Source organism: Mirounga leonina, unplaced genomic scaffold (assembly GCF_011800145.1).
Source record: "Mirounga leonina isolate KUSES-001 unplaced genomic scaffold, KU_Mleo_1.0 Mir_224, whole genome shotgun sequence".
NCBI lineage: Eukaryota > Metazoa > Chordata > Mammalia > Carnivora > Phocidae > Mirounga > Mirounga leonina.
In genome coordinates this window covers 18,940,359-18,959,043 of record NW_023270615.1, presented here as the reverse complement: position 1 = coordinate 18,959,043, position 18,685 = coordinate 18,940,359, and the positions used below count along the sequence as shown (strand labels likewise).

Here is an 18,685-nt window from a genome sequence, read left to right as displayed (position 1 = left end):
ATTCGTCTCAATGTGTCACTTAAGAGAAGAAGCCACGCGGCATCTGGCAAGCCTGAAAGCAGCGCTCCATCCTTGCACCTGGGCCGTGGTCCACCCACCCACCCCAACACCCGAGATGTGAACACGGGTCACAGCCACGCGGCCGCTGGGCCCCGTGGCCTCTCGGGTATAAAAGCCTGGGAGAGGCCGCGTCCGCGCAGAGTTGGGGCGGGAGATGGTTGAATGTGTTACCAGAGAGGGACAGGGCAGTTCAGGGCCTCGAGCATCAGCGCTCGCTGAAACCACGGGTGGGCAGCCCCGCAGGGACCCGCAGGCTCCAGTGGGACGAGAAGGTCATTTGGAAGTCCCGCTCATTCACACGCCGTGGTGTGGGTGGGAGGGGCAGTGGGTGGGGGTCTCTGGGGCCACACCACAGCGGGGCCATCGTGGGCCTGTGGGACCTGCCACGCATGCCCAGCACGCCCAGAGGCCTGGGCAGGAGAGGCAGCAGGCCTCGTGCACCGAGGGCTCCGGGGGGCCGGGCACAGTGAGCAGCGAATGTACCCGGGGATTCGGGGGTCTGGGAACACAGCCCTGCCTGGCAGAGGTGCAGTCCAGGTCCAGGCAAAGGGGGGACCCAGGCTGGGCAGGGAGTAGCCAGTCTTTGCCTGGGAATCCTGAGCTCCAGGTGCAGCAGAGCCTACCTACTGCGTGGCTTAGAACGGAGGGGGGGGCACCGTGCCTCAGTTTCTCCCCCTGTGAGTGGGGCTCCCCATGATGCCCATCCCACGGCCTTGAAGGGGAGCTGCAGTGACCTGTGGAGGCCCAACACGCTTCACACAGCGGAGGGAGGAAGATGAGAGAATGGCAGCCATCTGCTGGGTCTGTTGGGTGCTCCAGCGGCTGCAGGGGTTCCCACTGGCCCTGTTGTGTTGTAAGCAATCCTGGAATCTGAACTTAAAAATACATATTTTGAATTAATATTGAAACAAATGTGATCTCCCCTCAATATTTCTAATTTTCTAAATTGATTCTCATGCAAAAAAACAGGATATATATTGCTTATCACCACTGAGATAATCACTGACTTCACAGCAGAGAGCTCTAAACCCTGCAGATGACTGTTTCTCATATCCCCAGGAGGGCAAAGAAAGCAGGTGAGCTGTCCAGGGGCTCAGGGTCCCTAACCAGCCTACTTGCCTTTAAACATTAGCATTTGGGGCGTGCCCTTAAGATTACCCAGCTGGGCCCTGCAGGCGGTCCAGAGAAAAGTAATTTTACCTATTTTTTTATATGTGTGGACACTGGCACACAGGGGTGGGACCTCTATGTATGTCTGCAGGGATGCAGGCCTTCAGAGGATGGGGCGCAGGGGGGTTCCCACAGCCGGCCCCCCACTGAACCAGCTGCTGCCCCAGCCCCGTTCAGCTCTCACTGCTTCTGGGTAACATGGAGTGGGGTATCCATACTGTGACTGAAACCAGAACCGCACCAGGAAGAGACGGTGGTCCTACATTAGTTCCAATCCATGGCAGAACATTCTGATTGAATGCCACTGTCTTCTTGGACTCACGGGATCCTCAAAGGATGAAAACTCCTAAGAAGTCCCCACACAGATCTTCGGACCTGCCCAACCCATCCTCACCCACGAGCTCCACCCCATCTACCGTCCTGGACACACACCCACCCCTGAAAACAGAAATGGGGCTCATTTAACATTAGAACTTTGCAGAATCATTACTCATCAGAGTTTTCAAAATCCACCCTTAACTCCTCATTCCTGAAGCATCGAATTTACTCCTGCCCCATGCCAGCGTGCAGAAAGTCCCGCTGCCCTGATCCAGGGCCGCCGCGGGCTGTGGGACGGCACGGGACGGGAGCCTGGGCTGTGGCCCTGCTGACAGGATGCCAACCAACAGGTGAGTCCTTCTCGCTTTTAAAAGGCGGCATCTGTTAAATCACGAGGTAACCTCAACCCAGGTGTTTTTTAAAAGTTGGGAAACACTGTCGACCTCCTGACACCAAATGACCCGGTGAGAAATCCTGGGCCCTTTCCAGGGAGCAACTGGGAAATCTGTTGCAGAGACAGCCACTTTACCCACCAACCACTCGAGAAGCAAAACCTCAAACCGATCCCCCAGACGCCCGAGTCCCCTGCCTGAGGCAAACGTGGAGCAGGAACAGCGGCCGGCGTGCGAATGTCTCGAGCGCGCACACGTGCATTTTTCTCTGCTGGACGTAACGGGGGGGCAATTTCCTGGCAGCTACCCCAGCAGCCTGCGGTCAGCCTACTGGCTAGCAGGACACAGAAACCAAGGCTTTGCCCCCACCAGCCGTCCGCACGTACCGGTTTGTCGTTACACAGATGAGAGCGAGGGAAGCATGCTCTTGGTCCCTGAGGCTCACTTTGTGCCACATCTGGCCGTCAAACAGACCCCTGGACAACAGCGGCCCAGGCGGACAGCATTCCTGTGCTCGGCGCCACCCGAAGCAGCTGGGGCACCGCCTGCTCCCTAGCGCGGCCGCACCCGCTGTCGGGCACCTTGAGCACACAGGTGCGAGGCCGACAGCGGGGGAGGCGGCATCACCGCAGAAGGGGCGCCGGCGACCAACCGTTCATGGAGCGATACGTGCAGAGCTAAACCGCTCTGGGGAGCATCCTGCCTTCTTCTGCTACAGCTCCACGGTGATTTCCAGCCCTCCTGCTTGCTTCTCTTCCCCGAGTGGGGCTTACCAGGTAAAACCCGCAGGTAACACCTTCCTAGTGGAATTTCTCAGTAGAATGGGTCAGCTGAATGAAATTTTTGCCCGGACAACTACAGTCAAGCTTTTTTTTTTCCATTAAAAACATACAGCACAGAACGTTAGTCTTACATCTTTCTTAGTCTTAAAAAATATAAATATAGAGGGATAATTTGTACAGGATGTATAGGTATGTACACCTTTAATATGCACATGAGAAAATCAGAACAAGTTTATGAAACTTGCACTTGACGGACACCTTCCTCCTGGGGATTTGGACGAGGCTCTGAGCCTGCGGGCAGTGGCCCGAGCTTCCGGAGTCCCCATGGCCGTCTCCCGGGAAGACCCAGGGCTCCTGAGCACTGGCGTGGGCTCAGGACAGGGTGGCTGGCGGGTCACAGGGTCTTCTCCACCGGCTGCTGGAGGCAAAGCTCGCTTCCGGCCGAGACGATGGGCAGGCTGTTCTCCAGGTGGTGGTTGATGAGGTGGCTGATGCTGTCAAAGACCTTGTCCTTCGTCCGGATCTGGGAGAGACACAGACAGCGGGAACGCGTGACACACAGGCAGACGAGAGAGAACACGTGTTCGGAGCCAGCCAGACCACGGGGACCCGAGCGGCGCCTCCCCGGGGCCCCCACACTCTCAGAGACACATCTGCCGGGTCCCACCACTTCCGTCTGTTCACTGGGCCTGTGCCCTGGTCCCTGAGCTGCTACACTCCCAGTGTAGACCACCCTTGAAGAAGGCAGATGAGGCCTGGCCCGGAGCAATCTCCCAGGCTGCTCTGGATACCATCCCCCTCGCGGCCGGTTCTTTTGGCGGGGGGTGAGAGATGGGGCAGGGGGCAGGTGCGTGGCTACACCTGCTGGCCCTCCAGGCCCTTAGATGACCCTCATGATGGCTCTGGGATGCCCTGGGGGCCTGGCCTCTCTCTCCAGCCTTATTGGTAGAGGCTATCCCTGCCCGGGGGCAATCAGCTCTCCCCACCTTTCCCTCGGGGACTCTGAGGGCGCTTCTGTTCTCCTCCTCCCTTATCTGTCCCAGTATTCTCACTCCCACCCTTAATGTGACCCTCTTGCCTCTCCCTCTCTACCAACCCACCAATGGGATGTCTATCTCTGGGCCTTCAGCCCTGACCTCATTCCCGCCCCCAGTCTATACTCCAGGTGGGCCCATCGAAGCCCCCAGGCCATCTGCTCTGGGCTCTACCAACAAAGGCAATAGCAGAAGCTTTGGAATGAGGATGTTTTCCTCTCCTGGGGTCCCACTCTGAGGCAGGCCCCCATTGCCACCAGTCTCTGTAAGCACCCAAGGGGCAGGGACCCTCTGGTCCATGGGGCTCCCAACTCCTGGGCATTGAGCCTCATGGAGGAGGCAACCTGATGGGCACGTTCAGAAAGAAATATTTTTGCAAGATTTTCAGGCATTTTTTCATTGAGGTTCTTTAATCCTCCCAAGTTCCTTAGAATTCCCGTCCTAGAAAGACCCCGGGGTGACATGGGCAGGCCCCTTTCTTAGGGGTGAGGGACACTAAGAACTTAGCTTGAGACTACTGTTGGGGTGTTATCTTGATGTTGACTTCTTTTTCCCACTTTTTAGCAATTAATACTCATTTAAGTTCTGGGGCAACAGGGGTGAATGAGGATTTATGATGAGAAGTTGTCTGGGACCGTAGTGTCCACCTGGGCTCACATCCAGACCACCTGAGTGCGTTCAGTAAGCCCCAGGCCCAGGCAAACTCCCCCAGGAGCTCGGGGTGGGGCGCGGCCACCAGGGCGTTTCACAAAAACCCTGTGATTCCAACATGCCGCCCAAGCTGAGAGCTCACTGCTCAGCATCTTTGGAGTGTGTAGGCTGGAGCCATAAACACACACACATGCAAATAAAGGCACGCGGAAGAGGTAAGTGATATAAATTTGCTGCCTAAAGAAGTAGGCCAGTTTACTCTATTCCCATAAATACTTGCTGAAACTCCAGTCTGGCTCCTGTCCAGAGAACCTGCAGCCCACAGAGCTATCTGTATGGACGGAACCCCCTGCTATGTGGTTCAGAAAAGAAGAAAGATCTGAAATCAATAATCTAAGCTTTAACTTCGGAAACTAGAGAAAGAATAAAAAAAAAAAAAATTAGAGTGGAAACCAATGGCATTGGAAACAGGAATCAAGAGAGAAATCGATGATCTCAAAGCTGGTCCTTCAAAAAGATAAATAAAAATTAATAAGCCTCCGGCCAGGCTAAGAAAAAAATGAGAGAGGACACAAATTACTAATATCAGAAATGAAAGAAGGGCCATCACTATGGATCTTGTGGACATTAAAAGGATAATAAAGGAATATTAGAAACAATTCTAGGCCCACAAATTTGGCAACCCAGATAAAAATGGGTCCATTTCTTGAAAGACACGACCTCCTAAAACTCTTAGAAGAAGAAAGAGACGGTCTGAATAAGTCTAGGTGTATTTTAAAAACTGATCAGTCATTGATAATCTGCCAACACAGAAAGCACTAGGCTTAGATGGGTTCATTGGTGAATTCTACCGAACCCTTAAAGAAGAAATTGTACCAAGTCCCTACAATCTCACTCAGAAGACAGAAGCAGAAGGAATACTACTTAACTCACTCTTTGAGGCCAGTATTGCTCTAATATCAAAAGCAGACAAAGACACTACAGGAAAAGAGAACTACAGGCCAATATCTCTTATGAACACAGACGCAAAAATCCTCAACAAAAAACTAGCAAATTGAATCCAACAATGTACAGAAAGAATTACACACCATGACCGAGTGGGATGTGTCCTGGGTGTGCAAGGCTGCTTCCACATTCTGAAATCAATTAACGTACTCCATCACATCATTAGGCCTAAAGACAAAAAAACTGCACGATCAAATCAATAGATACAGAAAAGGCATTTAACAAAATTCAACCGATTCCTGGTAAAAACTCTCAATATACCAGGAATACAGGGGAAACTTCCTCTACTTGATAAAGACAGCTACAAAAATCCTACCACTAACATCCTCCTTCATGAAAAGAAACTTGAAAAGGCCAGGATGTCTGGTCTCACACTCCTTTTCAACACCACAGTGGAAGTCCTAGGTATACAATAAGACAAAAAAAGGAAATAAAAGCAAAGATAGCATTTTCAACAAATAGTGCTAGAATAACTGGACATCCACATGCAAAAAAAAAAGAAAAGAAAAGAAAAGAAAAAGAGCCTAGACCAGACCTTACACCCTTTACAAAAACGAACTCAAAATGGATCACAGACCTAAATGTAAAATGCAAAATTACAGAACTCCTGGGGTGCCTGGGTGGCTCAGTCGGTTAAGCATCTGCCCTCAGCTCAGGTCATGATCCCAGTGTACTGGGATTGAGCCCCACATCGGACTCCTTGCCCTGCAGGGAGCCCGCTTCTCCCTCTCCTCCCCCCTTGTACTCTCTCACAGTCTCTCCTTCTCTCTCTCTCAAATAAGTAAATAAAATCTTTAAAAAAAACCCTACAGAACTCCTACAAGATAACACAGGAGAAAGTCTAGATGACCGTGGGTTTGGTGATGACCTTTTGGATATGGCATCAAAGGCCTGATTCATGAATGAAAGAAATAATAAGCTGAACTTTATTAAAATTAAAAACTTTTGCCCCACAAGTGACACAGTCAAGAGAGTGAGAAGACCACAGACTGAGAGAAGATATTCACAAAAGACACATCTCATGAGCTGGTATCCAAAACATACAAAGAAATCTTAACACTAACAATGAGAAAACAACCAGATCTCACCAAAGAAGATGTACAGATGGCAAATAAGCACATGGAAAGATGCTCTGCATCACCCGTCATCAGAGAAACACAAATTAAAATGAGACACCACTACACACCTATTAGAATGGCCAAAATCCAGAGCACTGACCACCCCACATGCTGGTGGGGATGTGCGGCAGGAGGAGCTCTCCTCACTGCTGGTGGGACTTGCCACTTTGGAAGATGGTTTGGTGGTTTCTTATAAAATTAAACATGTGTGAGGAGGAAGGTGTTGGTGGCTGAGGCTCGGGGGCAGGGCGAGCCATGGGAAGGAGTCTACAGGGCAGTGGGCAAGGGGGTGGAGCCCATACTTTCTGCTTTAGGCATGGTGGGCTCGAGTTGCCTGGGCAACACTTAAAGTAGGTGCCTGGCAGTTAGAAATACCATTTAGAGATTGTACATTAACAAGTACACTCCACCAACGACAGAATGATTATATCTGTTCTCTTCCAAAAGGTCACACCAGCTCAGGCAAAGCCATCCGACAGAGATGCTTCCTAATTAAAATCTGGTTCCATTGGAACAGGCTGCACACTCAGACCTGCTGCCCTTTGTCCAATGTCTCAGCTTGGGCTGGATCCACCGGTAGACCCTCCACCCCCAGAGGATCCAGCCCAAATACAACTAGCCCAAGTGGGATATAGACCCACCTAGCCACATTGCCTGGCCTCCCCCAGATTTGAAATTAAGGTGAAGTTCAGGTCCTTCCTAGACCCAGTGGACACAGTGCCAGAGAATGCCAGGCTCACATCAGCCCCCAGGGGCTGCAATGTCAAGAATCAACCTTGCAACCTTGTATGCCAATTGCTTACATCCTTCCAATCAACACCTCATCCCACATGAGCACTCATTTTCCCCAACAGCAGGAGGAAAATTTAGAAACTCACAAATAACTTAACCTCCCTTAAGACACTAAAAAAAGGAAGCACATTAACCCTGAAGCAAGCAGGAAAAAGGACACCATAGAGATTAAAGCAGAGATAAACAAAGAATAGGAATCACAGGAAATCATTGAAACCAAAAGCTGGTTCCTTGAAAAGACCAACAAATTTGACAAAGTTGGAGGACCCACACTTCCTGATTCCAAAACTGATTACAAAACTACAGTCATCAAAGCAGTGTGGAATGGATATAAAGATTGGCATATAAGCCAGTGGAAAAGAACAGAGAGGCTTAGAAATGAACGCTGGCATATATGGTCAAGTGATTTTTGACTGCAGTGCCAGGACCATTCAATAGGAAAGGGACAATCTTTTCAACAAATGGAGCTGGGAAGACTAGATCCACATACGAAAGAATGAAGTACCCAGAGCTAATGCCACATGCAAAAATTAACTCAAAATGGATCAAAAACCTAAATGTAAGACCTAATATTCTTAGAAGAAAACACGGGGCAAAAGCTTCAAGACACTGAATTTCCAGTGGTTTCTTAGATATGGTACCAAACACATAGGCAGCAAAAGAAAAGCCAGACAAATTGGGTATCATGAAAATCATAAAGTTTTGTGCATTAAAAGAACTATCAACAGAATAAAAAGGCAACCCACAGAATGGGGGGATAAATTTGTAAATTGTGCATCTCGTCTAATAAAGGATTAATATCCAGAATATATAAAGTTCTCCTAAAACTCAACAATGAAGAACAAACAACCTGATTCAAAAATGGGCAAAGAACTTGAATTGACATTTCTTCAAAGAAGATCTACATATGATCAACAAGCACATGAAAAGATGTTCAACATCACTCATCACCAGGGAAATGCAAATCGAAGCTACAATGAGATACCACCTCACACCTGTTAGGATGGCTACTGTCCCCAAACCAGAAAACAGCAAGTGTTGGCGAGGATGAGGAGAAATTGGAACCCTCGCGTACGTACTGTTGGTGAAAATGGTGCAGCCACTGTAAACTGATGGTTTCTCAAAAAACGTTTGTTAATGGATTATCATATGACTCAGCAATTCCACTTCTAGGTGGCTACCTGAAAATTTGAAAGCAGAGTCTCAAAGAGATGTCTGTATATTGTGTTAACAGCAGCGTTTTCCACATTAGTTAAAATGTGGAAGCACCACAGGTGTCCATCAAATGATGAATGGGTAAGCAACACGTGGTCCATCCACACGATGCAACCATACGCAGTCTTGAAAAGGAAGGAGATCTGACACCTACTACAGCGAGGATGAACCCTGAGGACACAATGCTGAGTGAAATGGGCCAGGCACCAAAGGACAAATACTGTGTGATTCCACTCACGTGAGGTCCTTAGAGGAGTCAAATTCATAGAGATGGAAAGTAGGACAGAGGATGCCTGGTGCGGGGGGTGGAGAGAACAGGGAGTTATCTAATGGGGACAGAGCTTCGGTTTTGCAAGATGAAGAGCGTTCTGGAGACGGCTGGTGGGGCTGGTTGTATCCCACACGCACACACTCCATACCACTGATCTCTACACTCAGCACTGGTTTCGGTGGTAAATTCTATGTTTTATGTATTTTACCACAGTAAAAAAAATCTGAAAAGAAGGAAGAAAAAAAATTGCCAAAGGATTTGAATAGACGTGTCTCCAAAGAAGATACATAAAAAGCCAATACGCACCTGAAAAGATGCGTGACATTATTAGTCATCACGGAAACACAAGTCAAAATCACGATGGGGTCCCACCTCCCACCCACAAGGACGGCCAGAATCGAAACGGTGGACAATGACAAGGGTAGGAGCAGTGTGGAGAAATCGGAGCCCTTGCACGCCGTGAGTTGGAACAGAGACTGGTGCAGCTGCTTTGAAAAACCGTCTGACGGTTCCTCAAGTGACAGATTATAGAGTTAGCCTACAACCCAACAAATCCACTCCGAGGTACAGGTCCAAGAGAAATGGACACATACGTCCCCACAGAAACGTGGACATGATATTTGCAGCAACATTGCTCCTAACAGCCTAATGTTCATCGGCAGACCCGTCACAAGTAAATGTGGTCCGTCCGTAGGTGGCACGTTATTTGGCCACAGGAAGGAACGAGCTGCTGACCCACGCTACGACATGGATGGACCTGGAAAACACCGCACTCGGGAAAAGAGGTTAGTCACAAAAGTCTACATAGTCACGTGATTCTATTCCGAGGGAAGTCCAGAAGGGAGAACCCGGAGATGCTAAGGGACTAGGGGCTGCGAGGCTGGCGAGGTGACGGACGGACGCTGTCGCGTTCCTCTCGCAGGTGATAATCGTGTTCCAAGTCGACTTTGGTGATGGATGCACACATCTGTGAGTATACTGAGGAGCACTGAATCATACACTTGAAACGGGTGTGCGTGTGCATCATATCCCACTGAGGCTGTTTTTAAAGCCTCTGTGTCTATCAGTTTATAGAAAATCTGGGGGTCAGAGAATCAGGGAAATGAAGCCACAGGAGACACAACAACCCAAATCATAATGTGGGATATTCTACAGACAAATACATGTCTAGTCACTCAAACAAACCACTGGTGTCGGGGGAAACGGAAAGAAAATAGAATAAGATGCACCACGTGGACCACGTTTGAATTCTGATTCCAACACACGTACTATACAAAGAACGTCTTTGAGATACTCAGGGGAATTTGAATATGTGAAGTCACTATCTTTAGCTTCGTCGGCTATAACAATGCTGTCGTGTTGTTGTGGTAGGAGACCACGCTGAAGTACTCGTGAGAGGGACGGCAGGCCGCCTGGATACGCTGTCGAAAGCTCTGAGGATCTCCTCCCTCCCCTCGCTCTCCATCGCCTCTCCTTCCTGAATGAACAATCAGTCCAAACGCCAAGGAAGACAGATGTCTGTGCTTTGGGTGGGGGCGCCCCCAGCGGCCCCCCACGGGAGACCGGAGTCCAGGCCGAGTCAGGAGCGAGCACGCGGCAGGTGCGGGCTGTCAGAGGCCCGATGGGCATCAGGGCTGGGAGGGGGTGGTCAGAGCATGCTCAGGGGGACAGGGAGCCCACGGGGAATGGCTGCGCCGAGACGCTGCCGTCCCACAGGGTGAGGGTGGCGTCCGTGAGGGGAGGGGCAGCGGCTGTGGTGGGGGGGCATGTTGTGCAGGTGAGTTAACCAAAGAGAGGTGAAAATACTAAGGCTAAGGGGTCAGGCTTCTCACTGTTGGAGAAGAGAGTTACAAATGTAGGAAAAGAAAAAAGTAGGATGAACTCTGAGATATCAGAGTGGACTTGGAAGAATTGTTGTGAACATACGATTTCTAACACACGGAGACACAGAAATGCACACAGTTATGCACATGTGTCTGCATGCCCGGGTCTGCACCAATCTGTCCATCTTGAGCTGCAGGTGCTCCACACCCCCAAGTGCAGATCTTGGTCTCCCTATGAAAAAGAGCCAGGCCGGGGTTCCTTCGGAGAAGTGGCTGATCACAGGACTGCAGCAGAGGCCATTGTGTATTTGAAGGAAGAAGGTACAAAAGAATGAGGCCACATCAGAGGGGCACTGAAACCCGCTCGAAGGAGCAGGAAGCAGATAGGGCAGCTGGTGCTAACCCCCTGAACCACACAGGGAGCCGTCAATCCACACGGGTGAAAACGAATTCATTAGCAGGGTGAAAGTTTGGTTGGATAGAGGGTGTATACGAAGCTTCACTGTGCCTCCCCCCCCCAAATATTTTATAATTACAAGGGAAGGAGAGAGTCTGCAGAGGAGAAGCCGGCCCAAGGTCCCTTCGTCCAGCCTCCAGGTGAATGCTCGCGAACACCACTTCCTGGGGCAGCTGGGCGGAGGGGTGCAGGAAGGCAGAGCAGGTGGCGGCCCCTCGGGGTGGAGAGCCGATTCTGGTAGCTGAACGGGACCCCGGCTGTGAGTGCACGACACTCCCATTTGTACCCGGGGCGATGGCGCATTGGAGCAAGGTAGCCTCAGATCATTCCGGAAAAGAGAGCTGTCCTCTCAGAAAATATCCTCCCCACAAGTGGATGGGGTGAAGCGAGATCAGAACACTAGTAAACTTTGCAGCGAGTAATAGGTACATAGGAGTTCAATACTCTTGTCTCTACATCTGTGCATTCAGAAAACACAGAAGGTGGGGATGCAGAGCGGGAGGATGGGGAGGCGGGACGGAAGGGACGGACGCTGCTGGACCAGCACAGTCTCTGTATGTTTACATGCACAGAGACGACCTGGAAAAATGGAAACACTTGTCAAAAACTGAAAAAGAGGCTAACCTTTCATTTTTTCAGAGGGAACATCAAGAAATGACACCGTAAGATATGAAATCTCTGAAGAGCCTCTTGAGCACCAGGAGGGCACCTGCAGACAGAACTTGGTGCACCTGCCGCTCGGGATCGGGGTCGGATGGGGTGAGCGGCCCGGGCTGTCGCTTCCCATCAAAGTCTCGTAACGTCTTGCTCAGTTCTACTTTGCAGGTGTTACATGATACAAAGTTACAAGACACGACGGCCCTACCCACCAGCTGCACCTTGCACGGCTCTCGTGTCCCCTGCAGTCAGGTCCGTGTGGGCCGAAGAGTCCCCGGCGAGGCCACCGACAGCCCTGCTCTCTCCACCCCTCTCTCCTCCCTGGAGCCCCCAGGTTAACAAGGCAGACCCGGGAGACAGAGGCCCCCCAGGACCCGAGTCACCCAGCCAAGGACCTGGGGGGAAGAAGAGCCTCCTGACACACACCCGGCTCAAACCAGTCATTTGTCGATTCAGCATAGCCTAGTTGACCTGAGACAAAGGGAATTTTAAAATAACAAGGCTTTTTTAAGTGGAGGGATAGGGCAGATTTGTTTTCTTAATTACTCTCAGAATAAAATAAAATCCTAATAAACGTGGGGTGTTGGACGGTTGGCATTGTTTTGTGATTTCCCAAATGCAAAGCCAGCTTGTGCTTTTCTAAGGTGCCACGCCCCGAGACCACGTTCGGGAAGCCCACGGAACACCAGCCACGGTGCAGGTGCCTCTCATTCGAACGCAAGCACGTGCCTGCCCCGCTCTGCTGGCCCTTCCCGCCAAAGGGACGAATCCAGGACGGGGGCCTCAGGGAATATCTTAGGCTCAAGAGGGCTGACTGAATGATGGTGAAGATGTTGCAGAAGAAACCCGCGCTCCAGACTCCACCTCTGGAGCCGCTCCTGCAGAGCCTGGTGCCGGCGTCGGCCCAGCTGCGGCCCCCACACCTGCCCGGGACTCAGGAGCCCTGCCACTGCCCTCCTCGTGCCCCGAGGTTCCAGCGACCCCAGGAGCCCCCGTCTTGCACGACCAGTGTGCAGTGGGAAGGCGCACAGGTTGGTGTACTCTGCAGTAAATTTAGACTCAGAACTGTTTTGCATCCTTCTTTCTCTGAGTAATCTGTTCTGCCAAGTTTCCCCCTTTATAGTCAGGGACCAACCAATTACCATGAAAATCAGATGAATAAATATTGAAGAGAATGTGTTCATCGTCTATTTTGGTGTCCTAACAGCAAGGAAGCGACATTACATTTGTGATTAAGTCTTTCTCAGCTGAAGCCCTCTTCCACTGGATCAATTAAACTAGATCAGCAGATCCAGCAAAAAGCCTCCCAAAAGAACAGTTATTAGGAGGTGGGACTTACAGTTTTTCTAGGCGGCACTACAGACTTCTCCTCCGAAATTAAAGCTGCGTGGACAGCACAGCCTGGGGTCGGGGCTCGCTCCAGCACCTGGTGTGAGCTCACGGCCGCAGCCTGGCCCCCCCCACCTGCGGCGCTTTCCTGCCCCGCGTGCGCGTGTGAATGGTAGTGGTCATACCTGTCCTTCCTTAATCAGCCTTGTGTCTGTAAGGACTGAGTAAATAAAACATTAACTGTCTTCGCTCTATGAGACGGTACAATTTAGGTAAACTATGAACTTCTCATCCTTAAAAAATACCTGAAGTTTCAATTACAATTTTTATCTTTTCACAGATTTGCTTGGGTGTTTTCTTTCAGAAAACAGAGATGCATTAGTAGCAGCCCTTGCAAATGGAAATCACTCTGCACGGATTCTGTTTAGAAAAGCTTATCTGTGATGACATCCCCATCAGTAGCTCGGGCCCCTCAGCACCATGTGGACTCTGGGGCTCTCAGCTCCCGCGAAAGCCCCATGTCCCTCTGCGCCTCCTTCACCTGCCACATGCATGTCGAGCACCCGCTCTTCTAGGTGCTGGGGTAGCACGTTGACTAGGGCTGCTCGCCTCACAGAGATGACAATCCAGGGGGGAAAACCACTTAATAAGCAGGTTAGCAAATAAATGAGCACCCGTTTGTGATAAGGGTTTCAAGGTGAAAATAAATCACGGTGCATAAATAGGGGCCCTCCAGGGGATTCTATGTGAGATGCGACGGGGAGGGAAGGCTTCTCTGATCCGGGGTGAGCCTAGCTTGTTGTAAGAAGTGAACATAACCCTATAATGTTGACACCCCAACCAGATGAGTAACACGAGCAAAAGGCAGCAAAGACCATGAAGACCAACCTCACTTAGGAAGCACAGCTGGAAACACCCTAAAGTTAGTGTTAGATCCCCAAATCCAGCAACGCAGCTCGTGAAGACTATGTCAGGACCCAGCAGGGCTCATGCCAGGACGTAGCATCAGAAAAACCTGCCTGTGCAAATCCCCATGTTCACAGACTCAAGAAAAGACATCATTATTACATTATTTCAGGCGATGCTGAAGAAGCATTTGATAAAATCCAATATCACAAAAGTAATTAAGAAATTAATACGTACAAATTCCACACAAGCGGAGGGTGCGTTTTGTAACAGGTTCTTGGCCATAGCCCAGGTGTCAAAACCAATGCCTGGATTTGGTAGCTATTCGGTGCACCATTGTGCAGTGAGCGAATGAATGAGGGAATGACATCCTTTGGGCTGATGAAGACAATCTACCCAAAGCTTGCATCATTCTTAATGGAACAAAGCCTCCAACAGCCCCTTACAGGCTGGGAACAAGACAAGGGCGCCCTCTCCCGGTCAACGCCCAAGGGCGCCCGGTGAGCGCGGTGGGGCGAGACCATCCCGCAGGGTCGGAGGCGGGAAGGCAGGAGACATGGCTGTTGGTGTTTGCCATGGCACGACCACTGTTCTGGAAAAACCTCTGCAATCAGCAAGATTTCTGGGCATGAGATCACACCACATTCCTCTCCCTGCAGCAATCATCGTTGGGAAAACGTAACCAAAATAACACACCACTTACAAAATTAAAACCAGACACTCTAGGAAGGAACCAAACAGAGGAAGCACAAGAACTTCCTGGAGAGAATTTTTAAATTCTAACAAAGGACATCTTAACACTAAATAAGTAGAGATCATGCCATGTTCGTGGACGTGATGATTTAATGCTAAAAACTATCAGCACTCCCCTGAAACTCATCTGTAAATTCAACGCCAGTCCTACCAAAATCATGCACTTTCGGTGCCTGGATAAACTGACTCTGAAACCAGAACAAAGAGGAATAAAGGTCTGAGAAAGCTACACTGGAGAACACAAAAAGGACTTTCAAGAGGAAGGTGTTAAGCCAGATGTTTCAAAGCCATAATGACCAAACGGCGTGGTACTTGTACCAGGACTGAAAGGTCAGCTGGACAGAACAGGGCAGACACTTGAGAAACAGCTGGACATGCAGAGCGCAGAGTGCGTAACACAAGGACCATCCGTAATGACCCAACGTTGGCTCACTGCCTGGAGATCTAAGCAACGTGGGGTCCCTATCTTAGGTCATCTTCGAAGTACCTCTAGTGAGAATTAAAGCATAAATGTGAAAAATAAAGCTTTCAAAGCCAAACGAAGAAAACATAGAACACAGTATGTTTGTGACTGCAGGTGAGGAAATCTTCTAAAACTCAAGACCGTAAACCTTTATAAAAGGGAATCTTCTATTTGGTGGAGAACATCACGGACAAAATGATCAGATATGTGAAAAAGTGGGAGCATTCATATGGAAATTCTATGTCTGAGAAACTCAGCAGAAGGGTCCAGGGAGACGATCAGAAGAGAAGCATGGTGGAAAGGTGGGAATGTGACGTTTCCAGGAGGAACCTGTGGACGCGGGGTCGAAGGACGACACAGCCAACAACAGAGACACGCTTTCCTCCTTGCCACATGCCCCAGATGCGCCATGCTGGGAGGACGACATGAGGAGGAGGAGGAGGAGGGAAGCCTGTGTTCGGCTGCCTCGCCCCCAGTAGTCCAGCCATTCCGGAAGCAAACACAAGCCCCTGGTAACACCATACGCACATCCTGTGAGCAAGAACCCCAGTCCTAGGATGTGCCCCAGAAAGACCATCGTGGGGAAACACGCAGGAGGCTTCCTAGTGCCTTCAGCCCTTCCCGAGACATTTCCACAAGTGACGCGTGGCCGCGGACAGGGGACGCCCGGCAGCCCAGCCAAGTGACGATTCCGCGTGTGGAAAGCACCACAGACAGATCTCAAAAACACGTGTGGAGGGAAAAACGAACGAAATGAAATGGGACTTGGGGGGCACTATCATGGTTGCAAACTTCTAAGATGCACAGACACACAGTATCTATTTTCCCCGACGTATATCTGTGGGAAAAATCCCCACGACCACCAAAGAAGGTGGGTTGGAAGGATTCACATTACGTTCCCAGGGAGGGGTCGTCCAGGTGCAGAGGGGAGAGGGGGCACAGAGCCAAGGTGCAGACACCTGAAGCCGTAAATTAGGTCCGGTCCCCCGCCACCAAATTAAATTAAATTGTGTTCAAGTCCAACCAAAGACTGAGGCTTCGTCCCTACCTGTCAATCAGGACAGGCAACGTTCTTAGCTACTATTTGATCACGTTACCTGCCGCTTTGTTTTCACTGGATAACGGGTTTTAAACAACAATCCTGGAATTTATTTAACGGTTCAGTTAATGTCATTATATTTATTCAAGTTAATAATTCTTGGACTGTGCCAAGATCAAGTCGAATCCCTTTATTGGCTGGAGGATGGGAAATGCAGGCAAACCCACAGAGCTCTTAGACGCGACCGTGTTGCCAGGAAAGGCCAAACTCACTGTCACGCGGTGTGCCTTCCCCGAGTGGGAAAGCAAGAGGCTAATTAATAGGGGCTTTATGTAGGGCCTCATCACGGCGTGCACTCTAGGAACACAAACTCCGTGACTCAACTTCTAGAGATACTTGAGGTAAATACTGAAAGCCCAGGACCCCTGCCCTTCCGCATCCACTAAGAATGTATTGGACAGGAAGACTTTCTCAGTATTTGTATTTATTTATTGTAAAGGACATCAGCGTTAAAGCTGGAAACTCACGCCTCGTGATTTTCCAAGCGCGAGCCCGGTGCTGGCCTGAATTCACAAGCCCTCTGCGCCTGGGCTCCCGGGTCCCGGAGGAGTGGCCGCCAAGACCTCAGCCGGCCCGCATGGGTAGTGGAGGGAAAGTGTGGTCACCCAGCACAGAGACCAAGGGGAGACTGTTGTCAGGAGGCAGGTCGTGTCCCGCCCCGTGCTCACCGTGCCTTCCGGGTCCACGAGCAGCAGGTGCTTGGCCTGGCCGTTGTGCATTCCCGTGAGGACGAAGGAACCTGGGTTGGTGGCGCTCTTCCTGACCAGGAAGTCCCCATCGTTCTTCAGCAGCCCCTCGGCCTCCTTCCGGCTCATCTCCCCTTGGTACCAAGGCTCCCCTTCCAGCTCCACCAGCATCTTGGCATCTGGGGCTCTGGGGGTGACGGGGCTGATGCACTCCACCGAGGCTGCTTTGCTCAGCGCAGGCCCCAAGGATTGGTTCCTGAGAGCATCTTCAAAAGGTTCTGTCAACAACAATCACCAGAAACAAGTGAACCCCAAGAAGAACAAATGACAGACTGCTCAACGTGATCATTGGAAATGCCAAGGCAACTTGCCCCAGAAACAAACCTACAGAAAAATGACTGGCTGGTAATATTAACCACAGCCCAAACCTTGGCATGATTTTCTGACGAGTCTGCCTTCCCAAGACAGCAGGGCGCTGTGCCTCGCACCAGGGATTCAAGCACACCCTCTGTCTAGCCAGCCAGAATGACTTCACTTCTGCACACATCACCAGGCCACGCGTATTGCAGGCCATCTACTTCTTCTGGAGCGTCAGCCAGCCTTTTAATAAATCTGTTTTCTTCTGAGTGAAAACCTGCCAATGCTAACGGAAATACATGAACAGGAAGATAATCTGCAAAGTTAGATTTAGTGCAAAACCTATACCCAACCATCAGGTGTTTGTTTCAAAATTCTCGCATCAGGCCGATTTTTAAAAGAGAAGAAAACTGACATTTTTCGGGGCCCTTTTGTGTGACTTGCCCCAGGTCAGGAGTGCCACCTCCCCTTGGCCTTTGCTTGTTCCTCTGTGGAAAAAGGCTCCGTGTGAGTGTCTGAGCTCGAGCATGACCGCCCGCCCTTCAGGACACACTTCCCACCGAGGGCAACAGACAACAGCAGCACGAAAAGTCCCCAGGGACACCTGATGAAACCCCAGTTCTCCACTTTCAAATGAGGTAATATGTACAAAAGCACTCGAAAACGCACACGGTGCCGCAGAGCGTAAGGTGTGAGGATGGAGACACGTTGCCAAGCAGCACAGTGCCTGTGCCCCGGGAATGGGTTGGCTCTCTCCTGGGCACAACTACGTCCCCAGATCCAACACTGCTCCTGGGATGGAGTCCATACCCACAAATATTCAACGAATGCTCTAAAGGAGACCAGTTGTTAGTAGAGGACGGGCAGGGGTCAGGTGAATAAATGAAACCCAAATCAGGGCATTTTGATACTTGTTAAATTGTTCACAAATCTGGGAATAAAAGCAGGTTAAAACTATTGCCTAAAATTAGATTTTCTCTTTTTATCCTATTTCTTCCTGATTACCTGGAGTAGTTGAAAAGTTTTGTTGTAACATTTCTATACCATCACCACCACCACCATCACCATGAAGACCATCACCATTGTCACCATCATCACCCTCATCATCCCATCACCACCATCATCGTGACCACCATCAACATCACCTTGCCACCACCATCACCACCACCATCACCATAACCATCACCATCATCATCACCACCATGACCACCATCACCTTCATCATCACCACCATCACCCTCATCACCATCATCATCACCACCACCACCTTCATCACCATGATCATCACCACCATCACCATCACTACCATCATCACCACCATCCTCATCATCACCATCCTCACCACCA

At 50.3% G+C, this 18,685-nt stretch overlaps 1 protein-coding gene across 1 annotated transcript in view; it reads right to left on the bottom strand.

Moving 5' to 3' along the window:
- Positions 1-3,056: 3,056 nt before the first annotated feature.
- The window catches only part of SHC3 (SHC adaptor protein 3), a 92,801-nt gene continuing 77,172 nt past the window's right edge, over positions 3,057-18,685 (bottom strand). Inside the window, exons 11-12 of the mRNA XM_035028994.1 lie at positions 16,964-17,259; positions 3,057-3,245 (exon numbers count right to left, since the gene is read on the bottom strand). Coding sequence (XP_034884885.1) covers positions 3,117-3,245; positions 16,964-17,259 — 425 coding nt within the window. The 3' untranslated portion in view covers positions 3,057-3,116. The remainder of the gene's footprint in view (positions 3,246-16,963; positions 17,260-18,685) is intronic.